Consider the following 20,716-nt stretch of genomic DNA (forward strand, 5'->3'; position numbering starts at 1 on the left):
CTTAGAGCTAGACCATCTCCGCTGGAGGTAAGCAGGCTTTGGGAGCGCTCCGTGAATAATTTGATATTTTAATAAATGAACATGTTTTTCTTTGCAAACTATGGGTTGGATATAAATGTATATAAGTTGTACTAACTAATGCTCTCGAAAAGTAACGATAGAAAGTGATTTGTAAGTGTTTTAACCGAGTTAAAGTATAATTTTGGCGGCAACCACGCTGCGCTGTGCGTTATGGAGAGCATTGTTCTTATTTGGGTTTTTATGCTATTTTATACTTGTATGCAGTCGCGTTGCAGCAGAAATCTCATGGATTGTTGTTTTATTTGTGAATGCAGGTACGTGGTTTATGTATAATGTAAATGTGCAAGAACTTGGTTATGAATATTGCAAGAGTCAAGAATTTCTTGTTAAAACTATACAATCACTCAGTGCGCTATGCCAGTGCTGTCTGTCCTTTTGTTCTGTTTGTTTTGTACTTTTGTTTACACGAAGATTAATGGGTTGTGCATTTTGATTTCCATGTAAGTTTAGTATGCTATGCAACGCATGAGGTTAGCCAGGAGAAACATTGTTTGCTAGCTCATGCACGAGAGAGCTAGACCATCTCCGCTGGAGACTTGTATGCAGTCGCGTTGCAGCAGAAATCTCATGGGTTGTTGTTTTATTTGTGAATGCAGGCAATAAAAGCCACTGTTAGGAACCCCTGGTCTGAATCTCTATCACGAACACCTGCACAAGTGAGGGTCGTTACACTAGGCTAATAAGCCACTAACCTAACCTTACTCAGTAATGAGTGTTTGGCCTATCACACAAACCACACTTCCATGGTAGGACACAGGAAATAATAACATTCAGAAGTAGGCCTACAGCCAGAGAGAGTGCGACCAATATTGAATTACAGCCTAATATATGGCTGAGTCGGGAGGGGGAAAACAAAAACACATAAGCCTACTCAACAAAATTAGCTTAATGATAAATGTATTATGAAATGAATTACAGAAAGCCTCACCTCCCTACACCTTAGGCTAGATAAATAAACAGCCAGGTAGGCTATAATAATATGTATAATATATATTATTAAACTGGCAACTTCTTCGGGACATAGAAGACGGCCTTAAAATGGCGCATAAATCTTATCCAAACTGGCGTCCAATAATGTAGGCTAGGCCTAGATCAGATTATTGTGTAAAAAAAAAGCGACCAGATAGGCTAACATAGAAACGAAAAAATATAGCCGTCTAGCCGACTACAAGTAGCACACAGACTTCAACTCAAGAACAGGGCACCTACCCCAGCAAAATTACACATTAGTGAACGGCATCAGACGTCAGTCCAGGTCCACAAACGAAGGTCAGTGGCAGCTAGCAGCGGAGATTAGCCGCCAAGATCAGGCTGGACCCAGGGCGTCCAGAAACCGCATGGCTTTCTTGGGGTCGGCAAAGACGTGACACTCTCCGGGTTTGGGGAGCAGGACCAGACCGGCGCTGAAGTTGTAGTGGTATCTGAAGGAGGGGTGGTCCTGTCGCAGCCTCCTCCGAACCTCATCGAACTTGGCCCGTTTCTGCGCGTGGACGGTAGAAAGATCCGGAAAGATGTGGATCCGTGTGTCCTTGTATTTAAGAACACCCATCTTCCGCGCCTTCTCCAGAATATCCTCCTTCTCCCTGAAGGTCTGCAGGCAGAGCAGGTAATGCCTGGCCGCGGGACGGTTCCCTTCCTCCCCGCTCCGCACGCGTCCCACACGATGAGCTCTCTCAACTCTGGGCAGAGTGGTCAGGTTCAGCATGTCTTTCAGCAACCTCGCAGCAAACTCGTGCTGCGGCGGCGACTCAGAACTCTCCGGCAGGCCAATGATTCTCAGGTTATTCCTCCTAGACCTCGATTCAAGATCAGCACAGCGTTCGGTCAGATATTCCACCTGAAGTTCCAATTCCGGATTCCAGCGCACGCGTCTTCTCAGAGAGGCACTTGTCCATCTGAACAAACTTGGCTAGAATCGGGTCAATGTGCCTCTTGATCTTCTCGTCAAACGTGTCTCTGCATTCTCTGACCATGTTCTGTACCTCCTCCATCATTTTGACCAGCGGCTCAATCTGTTTCTGCTCTTCTCTCGACGAGCGGCCCGTCTTCCTTCTGGGAAGCGACTTGTTGCTAGCAGGTGCCTGGCTCGACCTGCTAGCATCGGAATTTTCATCCCCAGACGACATTCTTCGGCCAAAAAATCTAACAAAAAGTCAAAATACACTGCGATAACGTGAACTTGAATACGAATGTCAAGAATACAGGATTTTGCTCGATAGAAATATGAAATAAAGTCACGGGCCTCCGGAGCTCACAGCAAACGTGGCATTTCGCTCGCTAGCCAAACCGGAAGCCTAGATGATTTGTTATTGATTAAAAGTAATCAAAAGGGGGGGTGGGGGTGTGAGGGCAATTCAAATTTGATGTTTGCTTACTTTTAAACGTTCACCATGTATGACCCTACATTGTTTAGATAGATGCATAAAGTCCATGTGTCATAGAACAAAGGTAGTATTGTAAGGCGTCTTCTTCAGGTGCACAAATAAAGGCCTATTGTTAACTGTTGGTTGATAGCAGAAGAATGTATGGGAGACTCACTGAGTGTAGCAAGTCTGTAAACACTAATTTGAGAAATGGCCTTGGCGGGATGAGAGCTGGAAGACACAAGATAAGGAGGGGAAGGACAGACAACTGCCCTATAAGAGAGACTGTACTGTATTGATCGGCGTGCATTCAAGCATCTGGGCTTGGATGTGTCTGTTCATTGAACATATATATTAAAATTGTGTCCCGTGTTAATGCTGTTAGTGCTCGTTGAGGGGTTTTTTACCTCTGTCAATTGGAGTAGAGATCCCTGTTTCTAGGTTGAGGTTGTGGCTGTAATAACAACAATAATAATAATAATAATAATAATAATAATAATAATAATAATAATAATAATAATAATAATAATAATGATAATGAAAAAACTTTATTTGCATAACATCTTTCAAAAGATTACAGTTAGTTAAGATAGTTACTTCAAAATAGCAAGTTAAAAGGCAGAATGTCATGGGTGTGTGATCTGGGTCATTGGGGCTCGCTGATCACTGTACACCTGTGCCCAATCTCCCTCCCCTTTCTTCGATTGGCTGTCTGGTTCCTGCGCACCTGTGCCAAATCTCTCTGATTGGGCCCCCCCTAGGTAAATATGCCCTGAGGTTTCTCGGACTCTTTGTCGGTTTGTCTCACACACAAAGACACTCCCTGAGATATTCACAAAGACTCTTGGTCGGCAGTTCACCACGTCATTATGTGAGCTTTCCCCCTATCTGTACCTGCCGTCTGTTCCTGCTCTTTTAAGTGTTTGTGTTATCAAAGCTTTGTTCAGCCCAGCCTGACCTTGCTGTCTGCATTTGGGTCCTCTCCTGCTCTTGCTGTGACAGAACCAACTGACCAAATATGGACCCAGAAGACCTGCTCAGCCTGCTGTATACATGGGAGGATTTTGGTGTATCGAGGAACACTTTCCTCAATGCAGAGCCAGGCTTCTTTAAGCTTCTTACTGTATTCTGGAAACAGGACCCTGACTTAGCCCAAGAAGCGGCTTTCTTCAGGTGGAAAGTCCAACTGAATCTGGTTCCTACCGAGCCCTGCACGACAGAGCCTAAGCTGCCCAGTACCCCAGAGCCTCAGCTGCCCAGCGCCCCAAAGCCTCAGTTGCCCAGCATCTGAGAGCCTAAGCCGCCCAGCGCCCAAGAGCCTAAACCGCCCCGCGCCCCAGAGCCTAAGCCGGCCAGCGCCCTCAGGTGTCAGTTGCCCAGTGCCTTTGATGCTCAGTTGCCCAGTGCCTTTTATCCTCAGTTGCCCAGTGCCCCCCGAGCCTCAGTTGTCCAGCACCCCCGAGCCTCAGCTGCCCAATGCCCCCAAGTCTCGGCTGCCCAATGCCCCCGAGTGTTAGCAGCCCAGCATCCCTGAGTCAAGTCAAATCATTTGATTTGTATAGCCCAATATCAAAAATTACAAATTTGCCTCAGTGGGCTTTACAGCAACACAACATCCTGTCCTTAAACCCTCTCATCAGATAAGGAAAAACTCCCTAAAAAGAACCTTTAACAGGGACAAAAAATAGGAAGAAACCTCAGGGAAAGCAACAGAGGAGGGATCTCTCTCCCAAGACGGACAATGTGCAATGGATGTTGTGATTACACAATTTATAGAATACAACATTGAAAGATGATGAACAGAATTATATTGGACTTATAACATTTATGAAGAATAGTATGCACAGGATACCAAGCAGTGTCCAGGCGCCGCCAGTACAGCCAGGGACCCAAGCTACACGAACACCATAATTATGTAAACAAATACATAAATTAGGTACCGAGAATCCCCGAGCCTCAGGTGTCCAGAGCCTCAGCTAACCAGTGTCCCAGAGCCTCAGCTGCCCAGTGCCCACGAGTTCGAGAATGGTCGGCATGTTGGCCGTCTTTGCCGACATGTGGTCTGTTCCCAGGCTGTCGGCCGCCCTGCCTCCAAAGCCTGCTCCACGAGCCGCTGTCTGGCCGCCTCCAATTCTGCTAACCGAGCAGTTGCCCCACCGCCTCCGAAGCCTGCTCCCCAGGCAGCTGCCCCACCGCCCCTCCTGCTCCTTCAGCGGCTGTCCCGCTGCCTACGAAGACCCCAAATGGCTTCCCCGCCGCCTCCGAAGCCTGCTCCCCCAAAGGCTGCCTACGAAGTCCCCTGGCGGGTGACCCGCAGCCTCCAAAGCCTGCTGCCTCGCAGCCTCCGAGCCTGCTCCCCGAGCAGCTGTCCACCTCCCACCACCACCAACATTATGTCCATGCTTGATCGTTACTTACTACTGTGCTTGAAAGTCTTAAAATAAACCAGCGGACAATGCATTTACTGAACAAGTTAAACATTTGTCAGTCTGTTAACCAGAAGTATAAAAACGAGGTCCAGAAAGAAAATGTCAAACCGTGCATTTGCTTCAACCATGTTACTAAACCAGCTGATTTCATTAACTAGAGTAACAAGTTCTATTTGGGCCAAGATATCTAACCAAGTAATTCTTATCAGGACTCAAGCGGTTAAACAGTCTAGTAAAGGGTTTAAGACTCCAGGTTGACTCTATGAGTATAAAAGGCACACTGACGAGGTTTTAGAAAAAAAAAGTATTAAATGCCGGTCTTTTATTATCAATATGATCAACATTCAAATCCCTTCTCAATAAGGTCAACCATATCAAACATATATACAGTACACATTATAATTCATATGACTAAATCGGTTGCAACCTTGAAAATAAAATAAAAGTCAATAAATGTCCCATCTACCCGGGTAGTGTGATTTTGGAAAAGAGCTCAAGTTTGCTTAGCTGGATCCTGCACGTTGTTGCAGCCTGGCGCGAATGATGGTACTGCTCCTGGCGCGTGCAGCGTGCACAGTTGAGAACTTGCTGTCTGAACAGAGCATGCAGACTCGAGCAAGGGCGCTCGGGCTCGGGTCCACAAAAAAAAAAAAACCTGCATATAGCAGGGGTTCAGTTAGGAGTCTTATCTAAACCTCGACTGTACAGTATAACTTCTATATCAATTATAAATCAATTCAGCATCAACTCACGTTACCTCACATGAACACACATGAACCGAATGATCAAATGAATCAAATGACTCGTTCACTAACGTGAGCTAAACATCATTCAAGAGACTCATTTCAAATATATAACTTGGTCTCTGATTGGTTTTTAAATATCTATATGAAATATGAACTTTACTATCATGAATATGAAATATATATCGCGAAATCAGTAAAAGAAAACAGTAACGGCGCTGCCGTTTGATGAGCTAGCAATACATGAAGCACCCAATATTTTAGCTAGCGTGACTCGTGACATGAGGAACAAATGTAACTCACCGGAGCTTTCGCTCGATTAAACTCAGAAAGAAAACAATAAAGGGTGGACTGTTCACATTCGGACACTTCTCCTGTGTTAATACAACAGGTTTTATGAAACAAACTCGAAGTTAAAGGGTTATATTTATCTTAAATCTTTGTCGATGTCTGGAATGAAGTCCTCTACAGAAATCTGCTTTGCTGATCAACTCCAGACTGATGCAACATAGGAAAGGTGACCTACATAAGTGGTCGCTCTATTGGCGATAGGAGGTATTACAAGTAAATAAGCAAAATCATGGGAAATAATACAAGAGAATATTAACTGTAATATATGTGGTGGAAGCCATGTCTAGTCAGTCAACGACGTTTTTTATTCTGTGGTCTCAATACAAACACAGTAACACAACAGCAAAGTTACAGTACCTCCTAGCAGTCACACTGAGTAATGCACTTCTTATTCAAATACACTACATCTCCTTTTCTCAAGTTTTTTTTTCTTCTCTACTCAGTCCAGATAACGCCTTGGCACTCTAACAGGCCTTCCACAGCGTGTTGTTCTCACAGGACTGTTTGTGGATACAGTATTGTCAGTCACTACTCTTGGACTATGCGGTACAGTGGAACAGTCTGGAGTAGGGCTGGGTGGATCAGCACTTGGCAGAGTGTCTTGCTCCACATGATATGAGTGCTCTGGTGTGATGTCATCAGGTGTCCCTGGGAATGAAGTCTCTCTTGTTTTGACCAGGTGTTTGCAATGTCTCCTGTACATTTCTCCACTTGTGGTTTTAACACTGTATGATCTCGGCTGTATGTGTTTCTGTACCACAGTGGCTGGTTCCCACTTGTTGCCTTGTCTAATCCTCACATTTTCACCATCTTGGAGGTCAGACAGTGTCCTGGTTCCGTGGTCAAAGTATTGTTTCTGTCTTTGTTGTCTATACATGAGGTTGCTCCTGGCATTTTTATAGACAGCTGGCTGCAACAATGTCTTTGTCACAGGTAACTTTGATTTGAGCCTTCTTCCCATGAGCATCTGAGCAGGTGAGAGGCCAACCCCACCCAGTGACGTGTTCCTGTATTCAAGCAGTGCTAGGTACGAGTCACCAGCACTGTCCTGTGCTTTTCTCAGCAGGTTTTTTATTGTCTGAACTGCCCTCTCAACTTGCCCATTTGACTGCGGGAAGTTGGGACTTGAGGTGGTGTGTTTGAAACCCCACTCAGCACTGACGTCCACCATCTCTTGGCTCACTAGCTGTCTGCCATTGTCGGATAATAACTCATCTGGCACACCATGCCTTGCAAATATAGACTTCAACCCAATGATGACGTGTTTGCTTGTGGTTCCATTCAGTTTGAGGATCTCAGGAAACTTTGAAAAGTAATCCACACACAGTAAGTACTCTGCATCATTGAAGTGAAACAAATCCACACATATCTTTGCCCATGCTCTCTCAGGCACTGGATGTGACATAAGCGGCTCTCTGGGATTATTGTTCTTGTGTGTGTTACATACAGCACACCGATCCACGACTTCTTCTATCTGTTTGGCCATGCCCGGCCAGTACACTACATCACGGGCTCGCTCCTTGCACTTAACCATGCCCATGTGTGACTCGTGGATTTTCCTGAGCATTTCACTTCTCAATGTGTGTGGTACTACTAACCTTGAGTTCTTGAATATGAGTCCATCTACAAATGACAGCTCTTCCCTAAATGTCCAATACTGTTTGATTTTGTCTGGAAGCTGTCTCTGTTTATCTGGCCGTCCTCTCTGAATTGCATTTGCAACCAGTATCAACTCAGCATCCTCTTTTGTTGCTTCTTTGAACTCCTGCAACTTTTCCTCTGATACTGGGAGTTGGTGATTTACAATGTTGACTTCCAGCTCTTCATCAAGGAGTTTCTCATGGTGCTCTTTAGAAATACTCTGCTTAGAGCATCAGCAATATGCATCTCCTTGCCTAGCTTGTACTTGACCTCAAGACTGTACTTTTGTAGTCTCATGAGCATTCTTTGTAGTCTGGCTGGCGCGCTGAGGAGTGATTTTTTGAATATCACTTCCAGTGGCTTGTGATCACTTTCTACATGGACATGTCTTCCACATAGATACTGATGGAATTTTTCACAGCCGAACACGATTGCAAGCAATTCTTTTTCGATCTGTGCATATCGTTTTTGACAGTCAGTTAATGCCCTGGAGCCATATGCTACTGGCTGTCCATCTTGAAGTAGCACTGCTCCCAGACCCTCAGAGCTTGCATCAACAGATAAGGTAACTGGCTGGCGGACATCATAGTACTTTAGTACTGGTGCTTGGCTGACGAGAGCTTTTAGTTTTTCAAAACTCTGTTGTTGCTCTGATCCCCAATGCCATTCCACATTTCCTTCCAACTTCCTTAGAGGAGCACTCAAGTCTGAGAGGTTGGGGATGAATTTAGAGGGGTATTGCAGTAACCCTGTGAACCTCTGGAGGGCGGCTTTGTCCTCTGGTGCAGGCATGTTTTGTATGGCTCTGACCTTTTCAGGATCAGGCTTGAGTCCTTTCTCACTGAGCACATGACCAATGTAACTGATTTCTGTTGTCCTTATCTTACACTTACTTTTGTTCAGTTTCAGATTGATGCTTCTCAGGCGGTCCAGCAGTTGTCTCAAACGACGATCATGCTGCTCTATGCTCTCTCCGCAGACCAGGATGTCATCTATTACATTGACTACACCCTCTAGCCCTTCTAGATGTCTGGCTATGCACCTCTGGAACACCTCAGGTGCTGACGATATACCAAATGGAAGTATTTTAAACCTGTATCTCCCAAATGGTGTGTTGAATGTACACAGGTGAGAGCTTTCTTCGTCCAGTTGGATTTGCCAAAATCCGTGGTTAGCATCTACAACTGAAAAGAATCTGGCATTTGGCATTTCAGCTACCACTTCTTCTATTGTGCGCAGCGGATAATGTTCTCTTTTGATGGCTGTATTCAGGTCCTTTGGGTCGATGCAGATCCGAACTTTGTTAGGTTTTGTTACAGTCACCATACTATTCACCCAATCTGTAGGCTCTGTCTGTTTGGTTATCACACCCAAGTTTTCCATTCTTTTCAGCTCTATTTCAATTTTGTCTTTTAGGGCAACAGGCACTTTCCTGGGAGCATGAACTACTGGAGTGACATCTGGATTTGTCACAATGTGGTATACTCCCGGTATGCAACCTAATCCAGTGAATAAATCCTCATATTCACTTAGAATGTCACTCTCTGTTTTAAGCGCATGCAGTCTTTTGACAAGCCCCATTTCTTCACATGCCTCTCCTCCTAGAATTGCAGGTGCATTGTTCTTTATGACCTCAAAATCCACATCATACTTTTTATCTTTATACTGAAATCTTTGACAGCTAAAGGCAACATGATGTTGCCTTTAGCTGGAATGTGGTGGCCTGCATAAGCAACAAGCTTGGAGTGAGATTCGCTCACCTTTTTATCCAATCTCAGTTTTCTGAGGTCTTTCATGGAAATGACGTTGCAATCAGCTCCAGCATCCAGCCTGACTTTCAAAACTTTCTTGTTGACAATCAGATCTTCATGCCATTTTTCTTTCTTTGCATCCACCGCATTGATTTGTGAGACTGAGTGGTCTTGTTTTTCTGCTTGGATTGAGCCAATAAAGAATTCTTGATCATCTTCCTCTGCCTTGTTTATATGCTGCACCTTATGGTTGTTTGTGTGCTTGCGTGAGTTGCACATTTTTGCATAATGATTTTTCCCGTGGCAGGCTTTGCACACTTGTCCATAGGCAGGACACTTATTTGGCTCATGCCTGTAGCCGCATCTTGTGCAGTTTCCTTGATTTCTCATCTTTACCCTCTGTGCTGTGGCACCACTGTCTTTCTGTTTGTCACGTTGTTTTTTTCTTGGTGATTTTATTAACAGGAATGTCAAGCTCCTCATGTAGGCTTTTTAGCCGACTCCGACTCAACTCACTGGCTCTGCAAATGTCTATTGCTTTGTTTAGCGTGAGGTCCGGTTCTCTCAGTAGTCGTCCTCTCACTTGGTCATCCGTGATTCCACACACGATTCTATCTCGTATCAGTGAGGTACTCAAACTCACAGTCTTTCGCTTTATTCTTTAAATCAGTCACATATGCATCAACAGATTCTGATTTTCCTTGCTTTCGAGTGAAGAACAAGTGCCTCAAATATGTCACGTTTTTCCTTGGCTCACAATGTTGGCGGAATAGCTCTTTCAATATATCATAGTCATCTACGTCTTCATCGAAGTCAAGCGTGTTATATACCTTAATTGCTTCGTTTCCAGCCACATGTAGGAACGTGGCTCTTTTCATTGCATCTGACTTTTCGTCAATTCCGCTGGCGACAAGGAACAGTTCGAATTTCTGGATCCAGACTCTCCAATTTTCCGCTAGATTTACTTCTAGACTTAATGAGGTCGGAGGTTTCATCTGCTCCATTTTCTTCCTTTCTTTGGTTTCTTCAAGTTTTATTCTGACACCATGTAATATATGATGTGGTGGAAGCCATGTCTAGTCAGTCAACGACGTTTTTTTATTCTGTGGCCTCAATACAAACACAGTAACACAAAAGCAAAGTTACAGTGCCTCCTAGCAGTCACACTGAGTAATGCACTTCTTATTCAAATACACTACATTAACCTTTCTATGTAGGGGGAAAATACATGGGTTACACTAGTAACGCAGCGGATCAAACTAAATTCTTCATACATATAAATATATATCCATACACATACATGTACATATGTAATGGATGTGGGTAGGGCATGAAAGTGACTATGCAAGGGTTTCCAGCATTTATTTGCTCCTGTAGCAGACAAACACAACACACGAGTTGCTTTCCAGTCCCCTCTGCACATCGACTCCCTCAGAAATGCAAAACGGCCCTGTTAGATTTCATTCTCACATTATCACAACAACGTTTTAACTCGTTCCTCTCCAAAACTTAAAATTGAGCCATGAAAAATATACAAAATGAAAAACAGTGCCACCCGGTGGGCAAAGTAAAAGGTGCATGGGTGGCTAAACAGAGACAGCAAAAATTATAACATTTAACAAGGAAAACACATACCTGCAGAAGACAAACACAACACCCATGAGTCGCCTCCTGGACCCCTCTGCACATCGACTCCTAAACAGCAAAATAACAGAATTTACACTAAGAAAAGGGCGCTAAAATCTGCGGCGCTACGTTGATCACGTGGTACAGGGCTGCCTGACGTAATATCAAAATGGCGCCGGAAAGTTAAATGAAAAATGTCTACAAAATTTATATTAACGGTCAAAACAACACAACATCTAGGTAACGTAATAGTATTAATGGTAATTCCATAGTATTAACAGTAAGCAAAATGTATTAAATGTTACAACATAAACAGCTCATTCGCAAGGAAAACAATGAAGTAGCGCGGCAGCATTTTTCCACACAACTTACCCTCAGCAATGCAAAACAGCAAAGAAACGTAACCTAATTACTGGACTTGCGGGTTAGCTAGCTAGCTAAGTTAGCGAACTTGTGCTAGCCATACAACGTTGGATGACCCTTAAGGGAAAGGGGAATGCAGGTGGCTGCTTAGGGCTGTATGTGTATTGCTGTATGCTGCCGTAGACAGACAGCAGCGTTCCATTTTTTTTTTTTTTTTTTTTTGGAATTCGACAGACGGCAACGTTCTAGAACCCGCGGCAACTATATATAGTTCATCGGAATTTGATCTTCATACCGACTTTCACCTTCATTGCAAACGCACAAATACTAACTACAGAGCATTGTTTGAGCCTTGTTTGAAAAAAAACCCTGATAAATATCGATCGAGAGACTTTCTTTTTAGTTTTTCTCTCAAAGTCGCACGTGGGATTTTGCAGTTCACAGCAAACCTTTACTTTGGCGACATGAACAGAGAAGAGGAGAAGAAGTAAGTGTTTAAATCTGCCTAGTGGTTCCCTCGGAGAGGAATATGCTACGGGAGTAAAGCCCTTTTCTTGCCCTTTAGTATCTCTCTTTAAGTGGGAGAGTACTGCTGTGTGGCTGCCGCTTACTCCCTCTCGTAGCCCCCCTTCCCATCCACCCCTGTATGTTTGTGCTATGTTTATCTGTTGTCTTGTCTAACCCCGTTTATTGTAAAGCCACTCTGAGTGTTAGAAAAGCGGTATATAAGTTTAATGTATTATTATTATTATTATTATTATTAAATGTTGAGGCCATTTAGAAACGTAATCCTTTAAATGTGAAGCCAACCTTCCCGCTTCCTCCCAAAGAAGGTGGAGGAAGAAGGAGGAGAAACTTCTCTACGAGAAGAACGGGCGGTCACAACAAAAGGTTGGTATGCATTCTCACTCCTTTTCTCCATCCGTCACTCTCTCACACTAATTCTCTCCTTTTCACACTTGCCTTGTGCACTTTCTCTCATCCACACTCTTTCTCATGATAATGCTAATACCTTTCATTTGTAATGCACATTTCATTACAACTCTCAAAAGTGTTACAGGGTGCCCCGGGTGCCTAAAAAACAAACTCATTCACTCAACCTTTCTTCCTCTTTCATCCAATTGGGGACCTTAACAAAATCCCTTTGGGCAACATAATGATGCTTATATGGAGCATAATTTAGATTTAAACCTTGACCTGGGTTCAAACCAGGTCATCGTTACAATCAAAAATACATGTTAAGAATCACACCCTTTGGAGTTGATCACAGGATATATTTCTCTTTAAAACACAAACAGAAACACACATGTGCACACACAAACACACACATACATGCAAACAGTATGAAATAGTCTCTATGTCTCTTTTTTTTATACACAGAAGGAAAAGCGTCCACACTTTGTCCCCGTACTGGACTCAGACACTCTGCAGCGTTCCTCAGACCATCAGCAGTCCAGGCTTCCATCCATTGTCCAAACGGCTTATCCAACTCAGGGTCGCCGGATGCCGGAGCCTATTCTAGAAGTCATCGGGCGGCAGATCGGGAGACACCCTGGACAGGCCACCAGTCGATCACAGTCGAGGCCTGTCTTGCCAAAAATAGACAAGTGCCAGTCGAAAAAGCGTCCCAGTGCAAAGCCTGTGGTCAGTGTCATTGATTTTCAGTTCACCTGACGTTTTGTCTGTCTTCCTGTCTGTTACGGTAGTTGTAGCAGCAGTAGCACATCAACATCATGATGATTGTGATTATGTTATCTGTAAATGTCTCAATATTTTGGGGGTAGCAGCAGCACAGCAAGTTGAAGCAGAAGCACAGCGAGTTGAAGCAGCAGCACAGCAAGTCGAAGGCCCCTTGCCCAAAAGAGGAGAAGACAGACTTCAAGCCAAGCTTGGGCAAACAGCGAAAGCAGAAACATCGCTCCTTTATGGGACTCAGGTTGCCCATGTCCCCTGGAGGTAAATTCTCATTTCCTATTCAGGGTCTTTGTAGCACACATTTCACCAGAAAGGTCGGAGGAAGCTAGTAAGCCATGTTGCTAGAGATCTCACACAAACACACTCACTCACACACACACTCACACACACTCACTCTCACACACACACACACACACACACACACACACACACACACACACACACACACACACACACACACACACACACAAACACACACACACACACACACACACACACGTGTGCACCTGCTATAGAGGCTCAGTCTATGTGGGGTTCACACATCCCACTGCTGGTCCAAAAGATTTCTGGATTCTCGGGGGGGGGGGGGGGGACACAAAACAAGAAGTTGTTGGGATAAGAGTTAGGAGGATGAGGTTTCTTTCATAGTGTTAAAGTGTGTAGAGAAGGTGGAAGGAAAGAATACCAAAAAACAACTTCAGAGGCAACTTAAAACAAATAACTGCATTTGAACAGACTGCCTCTTTTCTATTACAGACATTACATGATTGTTAAGGGTTTTTGATGTGTCCCATTTATTAAGAGAAACGTATGTTACTTGTATTGTCAGGGACACTGTAGCTTTGACCTTCCCTTCCTCAGTGTGTAATACACCGAGAAGAGAGTGTCTCTTTCAGTTTTCCTTTCCGTCCTCGCAGAAGTGTTGGAGGCCTTTGGTCATCGCTTGACAGAGTTCGAGCGAGAGGAGATATTGAATTACTCAGAGATCTGGTACCTCGGTCTGCATTCCCCTAAGATCAATGGTTCAAAGAGCTCCCCACACAACAACGGCTATGATGACCCCCAGACGTACTATCTGCAGGTAACTGTTCAGCTGTGTGATGTAGAAAGTGGGTAAATCTTAGACAACGGGGTGTCATGGGGAGCACAGAGGTCATCCTTCGAATGGAAAGGGTTGGGGCCTCCATGACAGTGAGCAATATTCCTGTTGAAGGGTCCCTGAGCAAGGCACTGAATCCCTGCCAACAGAAAGTATGCTAGTTTTGTATGTTATTTGACCATCCTTCATCCCAGTTGGTCTAATCACAAAAATACCTAATTTAGCTGGTGGCTGGTACAGAAAGTTTGTCTACTCTTCCCATAACATTGGCAGGCATAATGGCAACTTGTTGTCTAGATCAATAATTAAAATCTCTTTCCTTGTTGCATGTTTGTCTTTTTCCTTTGGTTTTAGCGATCAGTCAATTAACCAACCTTTTGTCCACAGGTCCTCCATGACCACATTGCCTACCGTTATGAGGTGCTGGAGGTTTTGGGTCAAGGTACCTATGGGCAGGTCCTGAAATGCTGGGACGTTAAGGAACGGGAGTTTGTGGCTATGAAGCTGCTGAGAAGCAAAAAATGGTAAAAAAAAAAAAAATCGACAACTCTTTCACATGCTTATACAACTGATATTGAAAATGCAAATTTTAAGACACGTTTATCAAATGCATTTGTACATTTATGCAGAATCCTGGATAACACATGATGCCCTCAGCAGACCTCGTATGGGGAAAAGCTAATGCATCTGTGGGACTGTGCATGCACAACAGCATATATATTCATGCACAGACACCATATACATTATAAATATTCTCATCAATATCCATATGGAGATTAATAGGTCCAGACATGCTGCGGTGTCCCATAGTTAGTTTATCTAACATATCCCTGAACTTGTGTTCTGATAACAAATGGTTCTACTGTTGTATTTCTACACATAGCACATGTGCATTAGCGAACGTTAGTACGTTCTAACTTATTATTTCATCTATTTACATAATATTTTTACTTAACCCTATTTTTCCCTTTGGTTGTTCTAATGAATGCTGGTATAATGATCCAATTCTGATTTGGACCGGTACCAAGTTCAAACTAATGAGGCACAATTAAGATGTTATGATACACATAGTGTAGCGGTCACCTTCATGACCAGAGATCTCATGTTGTTCCCGGTGGTCCTTTGCCGTCCAGCTATTATCAGTTTGGGAAGAGAGAGGTCAAGATCCTAGAAGCCCTCCGAAAGAAGGATGAAATGAACGTCTACAATATCGTCCGTAAGAAGGATCACTTCCACTTCCGGAAACATTTGTGTATCACCTTTGAACTGCTGGGGTGAGCTTAAAAAAATATTGTTTGTTTAATTTCTAATGAGTCTGCAGCTTGGCAACTACCCAGCCACATGTCATTTAAGTGTGACAAACGTTGCTCACTGCCATATGTGAGACATACTGCCCACTGTTTACCTGAACTGCCCTACATAACTGAATCTCCCTTGGGATAATTGATGGTATTTAAACCTGTTTCCAATCTGACTTGTTTTTCCCCAGAAAATCCCTGTACAGGAAGGCCAATGCTGACGAGAGCCTCAGCACAGCAGAGGTGAGGAAGTACGCCTCCTCCCTCCTGAAGTGTCTCTCGCTGCTGAAGAAAGAGAAGCTCATGCACTGTGATCTCAAACCGGTACGGCTCATCGTTACATGTCTACACCGGGAACACCACTCTTTGGTTTAACACAGCCCGGGCGGTGCTAGTTAGCAGAGTAGGATTGGTTTTAGCACGGCACCGACACTTGTGCAACCACGTCTCTGTCCCAAGTTTTAAGCACACATTCAAAAAAGTTGATTAAAATGCAAATCAGGTGCATTACGAACAATTTAACAATCCTTGCGTTGACTTGCGGACATAAAACAACATGGTCCTGCTCATATGTGTGTATGTTTCTCTTTCAGGAGAACATTGTTCTGTCAAGCAGAAAGCCACACAGACTCAAAGTGATTGACTTTGGCATAAGCCGCTATGAAAAAGAGGCTAGAGGTATGTGTCCGTTTGTTTTTATGGTCTTGTGTAAATCATGTTGTAAAGTTTAATATGAAACACAGTGGGGAACAGACACAGCACTCTATAGGGGCAGCTGCAAGCACTGGTTCCTTATGGCAGTTACATGGACATGCACTACACAAGGCATGTACGTATACAGTCGACAAAATACACATTAAATGAGATTAACAGTCCCGAAGGAGACTTACTATGGAATTACAACACAAAACAATACTCCTTCCATCTGACATCTCTCTCTCTCTCTACTCTTTTCTCTCTCACAGCCAAGTCCTACATCCAGACTCGGCCCTATCGCGCTCCGGAGGCGATCCTGGGCCATGTCTGTAGTGTTGCTGTTGACATGTGGAGTCTAGGCTGCATTATATTTGAACTCTGCACTGGACAAGAGCTTTTCCGGTGTTGGGACAATGCAGAGCATCTGTCCCTCATTATAGAGGTAACAAGAAGAGTGGACTATATATACTATAACACTAACTGGTTCCTTGACCATTTAATGAGTTGAGATTCAAGTTCATTTAAATTCATTCTCCAAAATAAAATGTGATCGTGTTTTGTGTTTGTGTTAGATAGGATAGATGAAGCAGGTGAAACAACATTCACATTGCATGCACTTACACCTAACCACACATAGCAAGAGAGGGATGAGTGCCGTATGTGTGAATTGTACATATGTATACGTATGACAATTGTATTGGTTTTGATGTATCAGTCACTATTGGTTTTATGTGTATTTTCAGGCGCTGGGTACACCACCCCAAGGTCTTCTTGCATCGGCACCAAATAAGAAGTTCTTCGGTGAGCAATTTGATTCCTTGACCTACATTGTGATAAAAGTGGAAGGATTTCCTGCCATCCACTTGTCAGTGTGTTGACATTGTTACATGTGTATCAGACTCCAAGGGCGTGCTGATTCATAAACAGAAGAGTGAAAAGGAAATGCAGCAGCCCAGAAGAAAAGATCTAGCCAGCATGTTGAGGACCAAGGAACCGCATCTCCTGGACTTCATTAAGCGCTGCTTGGTGTACGTCAGCTCCCTCACAAACACTGTCGATAGAAATTGAAAAGTCTGTGTGCAAACCGTGTATTATTTTCAGATTGTGGGTTAACTTATCATTAGTATCCTTCCTGCACTTTTGTAAGCCCTTCTTCTGAAAGTGTTTGGATTATTACATCCTAAGTGGTTTCCATTCACCTGACAGCAGTTAACATCAGGCCTTTAATAACTTTGTAGTACAAATGGACATCAAGAAATTCAATGTCCACAGTTCTGAGTGTCTGTAGTTTGTTTCTAAAGGTGTTAAGACTGCAAAACGTATCTAATTATCAGTTTAAGATAACTTGCGATTTTTTTCTAAATGTGTTATCCGCTAGATGGGACCCGAGCAAAAGGATGACACCAGACAAGGCCATGCAGCATCCTTGGATCTTGCAGCATAAGGAGAGCAGTGGATCTCAGTTCGGCCTCAAAATACAAGTCACAACAACAGATGGTAAGAGGAGACATCTGAAAAGAAAAGCATGTTTGTAAAACTTTATATATTATTTGTGGAAAAAAAGAAAGCATTGCCTGAAGTTCAACATCAATATAGCAATCAATAAATAAAGATCTGGTCTGTAAGCAAATCATCACTTTGTCAACAAGGAACTTGTGATATCCACTATTCCCATTATTCTATTCCAAATAGTGGCCGTCTCTTTGTGGAACAAGAAACTTTATTTACAAATACATTTTGATTGTTGTAGGCAATTGAGGTGTCTGATTATCATTAAACATTGCATATATAATAAGTTCCTGACCCAGGTCTCTTGTTTTGTGGTTCTTCTCAAAGCATTTTCAAGATTTGTTTTTATTGACTTGATTTTCTCACACAGTGGCCAGAAACTCTGTTGTTGGCATGGAAGCCGACCTGCTCAGCCGAAGGAAACTGTGCCCTGCACGTCTGCCCCGGTTGGAGGCCACCAAAAAAGCCCAAGTTCAGCAAAAGGCCAACAGGGCAAAGAAGGTGAGCTATGTCGTTTTGAGCCCCCCCTCCCCAACTAATGGGCATCAGGTCATCAGAATACAGCTCTCTCTTCTTCTTTTTTTTGCACGGTGATGCTGGTCGCGTGGCTTGTGTCCTGGGCTGTTCCAGTGGCGTCTGGACACTGCTTGGCATCCTGTGCATCATATTCTTCATACATTTTATAATTCCATCTTAATTCTGTTATCCTCTTTCAGTGTTGTATTCTGTAAATTGTGTAAACACAACATCCATTGCACATTGTCCATCTTGGGAGAGAGCTCCCTCCTCTGTTGCCCTCCCTGAGGTTTCTTCCTATTTTTTCTCCCTGTTAAAGGGCTTCTTTTTAGGGAGTTGTTCCTTATCCGATACGGGGGTCTAAGGACAGGATGTTGTGTTGCTGTAAAGCCCACTGAGGCAAATTTGTAACTTGTCATGTTGGGCTATATAAATGAAATTGACTTGACTTGACTTGACTCTCCCAGATTCCTCAGGTGGCGGCAGCTTCGGTTGGGAGCTTCAAACTACCCAGGCCGATGAGTGGCAGACCAAACAGAACAGCTAGTGAAATTAAATGCAAAACTCACCCACTGCCATCTTTTGCAAGGGTAGAACAGCCCAACCGCCCACTGCTGCCCAACACTGCAGAGGTGCCAGTCACAACGGTCAAAATCAGCCAGGCAGGAAGTGCCAGAAAGGATGTCACCACCAAAAGAAAGACCCACCTCACCAGCAGAGAGCCATCCCTGCAGAACAGGGGTCACCAACCTTTTTTGCACCGCGGACCAGTTCGATATTGACAATGTTCTGGCGGACCGGGGGAGAGACGGGGGTGCATTAATAACTACGGGGATATAGGTTAGGCTTATAAGTCAGTAGTATCATAACATTTTTTTTATCACTTTAGTTTTTATTGAAGTTTTTAGGTCAATACAAACATGGCATCCGTATTCAGAAGTAAACATTGAATTATCTACATTTACTTGCACACAAGCCCAACAGGGCAACTCAAAACAAACAAACAAAAAAAACACACAAAAAAATGAACTACAAGAGCTTCCTGTGGGTCTAACTTTCCAGTCTTAAGTGTTGTCATGAATTATGTTGTCACGTGTTTGCTCCTTAAACCATGTCCATTTCTTCCACTGGTCTTCCATCCGAGGTACTGTAAGTCTCAATCAATGAGTCAGTTTTTCCATCGTATGAATGTCCTCCTTTTGTGTATAGTCTTTTTCCTGAGGGTGTAATTGTCTCCCCACATCATCCATCCCCATCTCTTCCAGTGATATATTTACAAATCGAGTGACCTGTGTTTTAGTCCTTTTGATACTGGTCGTATCCATTTTGTGATTCAAAACGACATTCAAATCTCCCCCACAAATTAAGACCCCCCCTCTGACTCGTTTGCTATCTCATCAAACAAAGATTTAAAAAATCTTTTATCACTTTCAGGAGGGGCGTATATATTTACCAATGTCACTGGTTTGTTCTCTAACCTCCCCTTCACTCTAATATATCTCCCCTCCTTGTCTCCAATCTCCCTATCATAATCGAATTGAGTTTTGTTTGATATTAAAATTGCAACACCTCTCCTGCGCCCTTCCTTGTAGGAGCTATAATATGAATGTCTGTACCCATATTTCTTAAGTTGCCCATGCTCTATCCGTGTTAAATGGGTCTCTTGTAGGAATATGATTTGTACATCCTCCTTTTTTAGCTTAATCATAACCTTTTCCCTCTTCTTTAACATATTTAGACCATTAACATTCAGCGACATTATTTTAGTAGTGTGAACCATCTAGACATCTTGATACTCTTTTTCCATATATTCCCACAGAGCTCCAAACAAACAAACTACAAATATAAAACACGTTAATCAACAACAAAAATAACTTCCAACTAAAGGGGCCTAACCACCCCGAGTCCCCGTTGGTAGGTGAAGGGGAAATCCTTTTCAGAAAGGGCCCCACTCTAGACTTGACAGTTTGCCCATCACATGGGATAGGCCTACAGCCTTGTCTAGGCATGTCCAACGTTTGGCAACCGTATAGCCTACCTCTCTCAGTGGCATGTGATGAAAAAGCCTTTTGTAATGGAGCTCAACTCAGTCAGAACGATACCAATCCTACTTTCTCCGATAGGCCCGGAGCTTCTCTTTCGCTCGTTGTGCAGCTTCACGTCCTCCTTTTGCGCCTTGGACTCGTTGACACCCTGCTCGCGTCCCAGTCGCCTCCACCTGCTCTGTGGCCGTGGTTGCCGTGTCATCGTCTGGTATCTCGATGTCGCAGCCTCTCGTCTTCATGTCCATCGCAGCTTCCCTGGCATTGTCGTATGCCTTCGTTCCGTTGTACCAGTGGATCCTTATTTTGGCGAGGGGTGTCTGGAAACGAATTCCTTTACCCTTGAGCACTTTCTTAATGCCCAAATATGATTTTCTTTTCCGGACCACTTCAGCTGCGTAATCGTGATCAAAGTAAATAAGTTTGTCCCCTATCTCTATCTTATTCTTTTCCCATGCTTTCTTGAGAATCATTTCTTTTATATCAAACTGTTGAAAGGTCACCACTGTTGAC

At 43.6% G+C, this 20,716-nt stretch overlaps 1 protein-coding gene across 1 annotated transcript; it reads left to right on the plus strand.

Annotated features, from left to right (window-relative positions):
- Nucleotides 1-11,812: 11,812 nt before the first annotated feature.
- LOC130109145 (dual specificity tyrosine-phosphorylation-regulated kinase 4-like) lies at nt 11,813-18,943 on the plus strand. Its single transcript, XM_056275900.1, has 14 exons — nt 11,813-11,835; nt 12,182-12,239; nt 13,133-13,304; nt 13,961-14,124; nt 14,530-14,666; nt 15,276-15,416; nt 15,632-15,764; nt 16,034-16,118; nt 16,406-16,578; nt 16,880-16,937; nt 17,035-17,164; nt 17,515-17,633; nt 18,016-18,146; nt 18,629-18,943. Exons 1-14 carry the CDS (start codon nt 11,813-11,815, stop codon nt 18,941-18,943), a joined length of 1,839 nt encoding a protein of 612 aa, XP_056131875.1.
- The last annotated feature ends 1,773 nt before the right edge of the window (nt 18,944-20,716 follow it).

Source organism: Lampris incognitus, chromosome 3 (genome assembly GCF_029633865.1).
Source record: "Lampris incognitus isolate fLamInc1 chromosome 3, fLamInc1.hap2, whole genome shotgun sequence".
Taxonomy (NCBI): domain Eukaryota; kingdom Metazoa; phylum Chordata; class Actinopteri; order Lampriformes; family Lampridae; genus Lampris; species Lampris incognitus.